The sequence below is a fragment of the Seriola lalandi genome, unplaced genomic scaffold (genome assembly GCF_002814215.2).
Source record: "Seriola lalandi dorsalis isolate HSWRI2012SDOR001 ecotype SW California unplaced genomic scaffold, Sedor1 jcf7180002054271, whole genome shotgun sequence".
In the NCBI taxonomy this organism is placed as follows: Eukaryota; Metazoa; Chordata; class Actinopteri; order Carangiformes; family Carangidae; genus Seriola; species Seriola lalandi.
The window spans coordinates 406,241-413,090 of NW_019524824.1; the positions used below are offsets into that span (position 1 = coordinate 406,241).

At 42.0% G+C, this 6,850-nt stretch overlaps 1 protein-coding gene across 1 annotated transcript in view; it reads left to right on the forward strand.

Annotated features, from left to right (window-relative positions):
* syne2b (spectrin repeat containing, nuclear envelope 2b) overlaps positions 1-6,850 on the forward strand; it is a 134,701-nt gene that overhangs the window by 47,956 nt on the left and 79,895 nt on the right. Inside the window, exons 50-57 of the mRNA XM_087173693.1 lie at positions 205-421; positions 568-666; positions 877-1,041; positions 1,440-1,787; positions 1,958-2,094; positions 2,776-2,905; positions 3,275-3,448; positions 3,621-6,839. Coding sequence (XP_087029819.1) covers positions 205-421; positions 568-666; positions 877-1,041; positions 1,440-1,787; positions 1,958-2,094; positions 2,776-2,905; positions 3,275-3,448; positions 3,621-6,839 — 4,489 coding nt within the window. The remainder of the gene's footprint in view (positions 1-204; positions 422-567; positions 667-876; positions 1,042-1,439; positions 1,788-1,957; positions 2,095-2,775; positions 2,906-3,274; positions 3,449-3,620; positions 6,840-6,850) is intronic.

A 6,850-nucleotide genomic window follows, 5' to 3' on the forward strand; every position in this document is an offset into this window, starting at 1 on the left:
TTACCCATGAATAAAAAAAAGAGAAGAGACAAGAAAGATTCCACTAGAGATTTACAAGATGGAACCGTTTTTTAGAACTCAACCTTAACCAGCAGCCATTATGTGGCTGAAAGGCTTATGTGAATATGACTTCAGTTGACTTAATACTGAATTTACTTTGAGTCTGATTTCTAACGTTATCTGTCATATGCTGTTACCCATCAGAGAGTTGAAGGGTGTTGTGGAGCGCCTGGAGTCCTGTCAGCGTAAGCGAGGCCAGGCTGAGGCCCGTCTGGCTGAGCTCCAGAATCAGACGTCCAACCTGCCACGTGTCTTCCCCTGGCCGGGCCTGGGAGAGCGGAGGCAAGCAGTGGAACAGGCCCAGACCCTGCTGGACATGAGCACAGCCCTGGCCCCTGTCCTCTCAGACCTCCGCACACAGGTAAAGACCTCATATTTCTTTTCCTGCTGTTTTTTTGTACGACTTTAATAAAGCTGAAAGAATGTGATTAAGATTAAGTTAAGGCTCACAAAATACAATAGAACATATACTTTAGAACATCCTCATTGTGCTGCACCGCCCCCTAGGCTGCAGAGCTGTTTGAGATCACACAGGACCATGGCTGGACCGATCCCTCCTGGGCAGCCAAGCAGGAGTCCATTCCTGCTCTGCTGAGAGAGCTGACTGTGAGTTCAGTGCTCTTTGCTTACCTTCTGTTACAAGTAAAAACTGTGTTACTCAACTTCTCTGTTTAGTACAGTACCACTACATTTTCTTTTTTGCTTCCTCCATTGCCCCCCAAAACAAGATCATCTTCTTTGGCCCACTCCAATATGCCCTTATTCCCCTCATTCCCCTCTTCCAAATAAAATCTAAAAAACTACTGTTATTTTCAGGATGCGGTGGCTAACTTGGAGCAGGGCATCCTGACAGAGAGGCAGTGCACACAGCTGGTGGAGCAGCATGAAGCAGCTCAGGATTGGCTGAGGGAGCAGGTTAAAGGCCTGGGAGCTCCTCCAACAGACAGACAGGGTCTGCACAGCACTGTCAATACTCTGAAGGTCAGATAATACAACATAATCACACAGTTGTTAGCTGTTAGATAATCCAGAGGCACTTATTTTGATCTATCATTGAAATTATTCATGTGACGTTGCACCAAACTGAAGAAATTCCTTTACTAATAATAATAAGACATTTGAAGAAAACATCAGAGACATGAGAATTAATTTGTGGAATGTGTATGCATGTTCAGTTTATCACTAACAAATTGCAAATGTATACGTTTAAAAGGATGTAAGACATAATGTAGTAATAGCAACTGTTATTTTACTTTGACAATCTTACAAATTAAAACAGCCTCATTACGCTGTTGTTAGTCGTTCTTTGTTGTGGTTATAGTCAAAAATACTTTCAAAAGATGTTAATCACTGTTCATTTCAATAATCTGGATCTCCAGGCTTTGCTCCAGACAGTAGACAGGGAGCAGAGAGAGATGAAGGAGCTAGACTCTGCCAGAGACAGTTTGCTGAGCCTTTGCACCCCTGGAGGTCAGGATGCACTTACCCTGGAAGTCAGTCACCTCCACAACCTCTGTGCCACCTCGAAGCATGAGGTAAGGGAGCGCCTGACGGCCTGTGAGGCCCAGCTGGAAGAGCTGGAGAGTCAGTTGGCCAGGAGAGTCCAGGATCTAAAGGAGAGAACGGCAGCCCTGCAGTGGGAGCTCCGCTCTCTGGACCAGGCGCTCAGTTACAGTGAACCACAGAACAACATTGCTCAGCTCCAACAGCACTGGCACAGCCTTCAGGTTGTTACTAAATTTAAATTTACAAAATTTCTGATTCAGTTGTCTTTAAAAAAAAAGGCATATGTAAGCAACTTTTTAGGGAGCAGTTCACATCAAAAATATGAACCTGTGCAGTTTAGAAACTGCAGATATGCATGCATTACATATGTGATGTTGTCCCCTTCTGTTAGACCTGTGAGAAGTCACTAGAAGATTTGGGTGTGAAAGTTCACGATCTCCACCAGGAAGTAAAGTCAACCCCTGCCACCAATGAGCTGCCAGCAGAAATTATCAGTGTGGTTGAATCTTTATGCCAGCAACATGACAGGTATCTATACAACTGATGACATTTACTTGTTGTTGTAGCAAAGCTGTTAAAAGAATGCACAAACAAAAATTATTGCGATTGTTACTCATGTCAAAAGACGGTGAACACCACTATTTTTGCCACTTTTTGTTTGATTCATATATTTTTGTTTCACTTGAGATATAAATGGGAAAATATAGAGTGAAACATGAACTTGATCTCAGATGACATGCAGTACCATCTGTCCAGTTTGCTTTGGGGCTTTTTGAAGTGTAGATAGCCTACTTGAACAAATTCTCAGCTGGAATCCTTCTATTTCTATTTAGTTTTCGATTATTCTTACATACCCTTAACAAGGCAGACTGGGTCATTCTGCTCTTGATCAATTACAAGGAAACACAACGTTCTCTTTTATTTATTACATATTTGAGGCATCCAGAGATAACATTTTAACCAATACCTGGTTTCATTGATCTAACTTAAAGGACTCACATCCACACACAAACATTTTCCTATTGTTTGTTATGTCAGAAGAAAGTTTTTAATCGGTTCTTGTACTTGCAGTAGTTCCTGTTTGCACACCGTTTTAAAAGTCTTTTTTTTTTTTTTGCCCGTTTTCATTTTCATCTCATCTAGAATAATAGATTCAGGTACCATGCAACATGTTATGTTTTAAAGAAATGTGCTTAATTCTGTCTACAGTCTAAAATCCAGGCTGAATGAGCGTCAGGGTACCTGCTCTACAAACACAGCTCGCTGTCTGACGGATTGCCTTCATGCCCTGCAGCAATGGAACCACAACAAAACATCAGAGTCATTTTCTTCTGTACAGGTTTCTTTCTTTGAATGTTTTTACTTCTTTGCTGACAAATACTTTGTTTCAGTAACACCCTTCTTCACATTTGTGAAGTTAAATATATGTGAGAGCTGCATAGTAAATGTAATTTTCTGCAGTTAGCTTGTTGTTAGTGTTCTGTTCAGAGGCATCTTGCTTGTAGATGTTGGAATTATAATAAGAGTCTATTTAAGAAAGCTTAGTGAGTTTAGGGATTTGTGAAATGTAACATTTCAAGTCTGTGGACCACTTAGCAGTGGCTTATTTATACTTGCCTGGCAATGTGTGATCCATTTTCTGATGATATTTCACATATAGATTTGTCATCACTGCAGACACTTAAATACTTTTTTCTCCTGGTTTTAGGTGACATTAGAGGAAGGTGAAAAGCTGCAGATGAGCCTGCGGGAGGCGCTTTCTCACCAGCAGTTTCTAACAGACTGCCTGATGCCAGTTTTGTTTGAGAAGCTGGAGAAAGAGGGGTCACAGACACTCAGAGAAGCAGACACACATAAAGGTTTTCTAAGCCAGAGCTTAAAGGTATTTGATTAAATATATTTGGAATCGAATTTCACAGGATCATAGAAGTTTCATTTAAACAATATACAAATTAATATATACAAGTGTTATATCATTTGTTAAATATTTTGTGTTATATTTGAGAAACGGCTAACTTTGTAGTAATTAATGCATATTTATCTTTTCATTCAAGGTACTTGAGGAAAAGAGGAACAAAAAACCACATGACATTGACAGTCAATCCTCTGATGTCCTGTCCGTTAATCTAGAGGAGACAACGACCTCTGTAGTGGCACCACCACGAAAAAATAAGCACACATCAGAGAAAAAACATCAAGTGAAACTACAAAAAACCACTCCCTTAACAGAAAAATCTGTTGAAGATGAATTGTCAGTTTCAGCTGATTCAATCATAAAAACTGAAGCTGAAGCGTTAGTGTCAGCAGTCTTGGAACATGCAAAAAGTACTGGTGAGGAGCAAACCACAATTGAAACAACAAAAAAGAAATCTCAGAGTCCAACCCATACTTCAGAATTTATAACAAAACAAAGTTTCAACACCTCTGAAGAGGCACAAGTTAAAAGTGTAAAGCTAGATGTCACAGGTGAGCATGTTGAAGCTGAGCAAATTAAACCTGCTGTTGTGGAACCTACACAGATCCAAAAGGTCATTGAAAAGTCTGCAACTGTCGTAAGTGAGGAAACTAAACCTGTACCAACCAGAAGAAAGTCCAAAGCTTCAACCACTGATAGACTCACAGAGCAAGCTCAGACCACGACCAGGCCTGGACTTGGACATACTAGTAAAGAGGCAAGGAGTCCAGAAGTGTCCTCAGAGATTAGTGATGCAAAACCTACACAGATCAAGGAGGACTCTGAGAGTCTCCTAACTTCAGAGCCTGTCACAGAAACAGATGTTGACCAGCCTAAGCCTGTACAAAAAAGGCAGGAGTTAAAGGGTTCAAAAGTTTTCACAACTTCAGAAACTGTCACTACCCAGGGTATAACTACTGAATACTATGCGGAGCTTGAGGATGATAAGACTTCTTCAACTGCATGGGTGATCACAGAGCCATCTGAAACTGCTATTTTGGAAGAAAGTAAGGTTATACCAACCAGAAAGAAGTCAAAGAGTCAAGATGTTTCACCTGCTCCAGAGCCCGTGTCAGCGGCTGAAAGACCTACATGTGTGGTTAAAGAACCTGAGATGTCTCCAACCACAGATTTAGTTCCAGGGCAACCTGAAATTGCTGTTTCGGAACAAAGTGAGATTTCACCACCCAAGCGAAAGTCAAAGAGTCCAAACCTTCCTCAAAAACACACCGACCAGCAGGTAGCAAAGATGAAGGTAGAAAGTCAACCATCTTGTTTGAATTTGAGTGAGCAAACTGAAAGTATCAGTATGGAAGAAATAAGACTCATACCATCCAGGAGGAAATCAAAGAGTCTTGAGGTTTCCACAATTACAGAGCGAGTGTTTCCCCTCAATAGAAATACTGGTGTTGATCCTAAGGAAACAAGACAAGAACTTGAGGAGTGTCCCACAATCCCTCTTTCACAACTTTCAGATGCTGAAACTGCTGATGTGGAAAAAAGTAAGTTTCTGCCACCGAGGAGAAAGTCAAAGAATACAGAACTTCTTCTTAAACTTGCTGACACTGAATTCCCTCAGATAATGGAAGGACCTGAAGGTCAAAGATCTTCGTTGAGTTCCAGTGACCAAAATAAAAATGTTGTTATCGAAGAAATGCTTCCATCACCCAGAAGAAAGTCAAACACTGGTGATGTTGCCACAAATCCTGAGACAGTTGTTACAGATGTTAGATCACCTGATGGAGAGGTTGAACAAAATAAGAAAGAACTTGATGGTCAAAAGTCTTCAACTCCATTTGTGGCCACAGAACCAATTAAGAGTACTGTTGTGGAAAAAGGAAAGCTTTCACCAACAAAAAGAAAGTCAAAGGCCCTGAAAGTTTCCCCAGAATCTGCCACCAAGGATGTTGCAGAGATCATAAAAGAGCCTGATAGACAGAATCCTTTAGATCAAGTTGAGGCAGAAACAAAGCTCATAGCGACCAGAAGGAAGTCAGAAGGTTTTGATGTTAGCATTGCTCCAGAGCCGGTGTCTGCTATTGGTGGGACTACTGAGTGTAGGGAAGCTAGGAAAGAACTTGAAAGTGGGAAGGCTTTTTCAACTGCACAGGTAATCATGGGATCAACTGAAATTACGATTGTGGAAGAAGCTAAGCTCACACCAACCATGGAAGAGCCTGGCAGTCAGCAGCCATCTTCAACTCCACAGGTGGTCACAGCACCAGCTGAAATTACTGTTGTGGAAAAGGGAAAGCTTTCTCCAACCAAACAAAAATCAAAGAGTGTGAAACTTTTCCCAGAACTTGCTACCACAGACCTGACCAAGACCATGGAGGAGCCTGGCAGTCAGCAGCCATCATCAATTCCAGAGGTGGTCACAGCACCAGCTGGAATTACTGTTGTGGAAAAGGGAAAGCTTTCTCCAACCAAACAAAAATCAAAGGGTCTTAAACCTTCCCCAGAACTTGCTACCACAGACCTGTTAAAGACCATGGAAGAGCCTGGCAGTCAGCAGCCATCTTCAACTCCAGAGGTGGTCACAGCACCAACTGAAATTACTGTTGTGGAAAAGGGAAAGCTTTCTCCAACCAAACAAAAATCAAAGGGTGTGAAACTTTCCCCAGAACCTGCTACCACAGACCTGAAAAAGACCTTGGAAGAGCCTGGCAGTCAGAAGCCATCATCAACTCCACAGGTGGTCACAGCACCAGCTGAAACTACTGTTGTGGAAAAAGGAAAGCTTTCTCCAACCAAAAGAAAGTCAAAGAGTCCAAAGGTTTCTCCAGAGCTTTCACACAGGGAGGAAACACAGGCCATGGAAAAGCCTGACAGTCAAGTAACTGAAGCTGCTATTGTGGACGAAACTAAAGTTATACCAAACAGAGGGAAGTCAAAGGAAGGTCCTGATGGTCAGAAGCCATCTTCAACTCCAGAGATGGTCACAGGACTACATGAAATTACTGTTGTTAAAAAAGAAAAGCTGTCACCAACCAAACAAAAATCAAAGGGTGTGAAACTTTCCCCAGAACTTGCTACCAGAGACCTGACCAAGACCTTGGAGGAGCCTGGCAGTCAGCAGCCATCATCAATTCCAGAGGTGGTCACAGCAACAGCTGAAATTACTGTTGTGGAAAAGGGAAAGCTTTCTCCAACCAAGAGAAAGTCAAAGGGTCTTAAACCTTCCCCAGAATATGCTACCACAGACCTGTTAAAGACCATGGAAGAGCCTGGCAGTCAGCAGCCATCTTCAACTCCACAGGTGGTCACAGCACCAGCTGAAATTACTGTTGTGGAAAAGGGAAAGCTTTCTCCAACCAAACAAAAATCAAA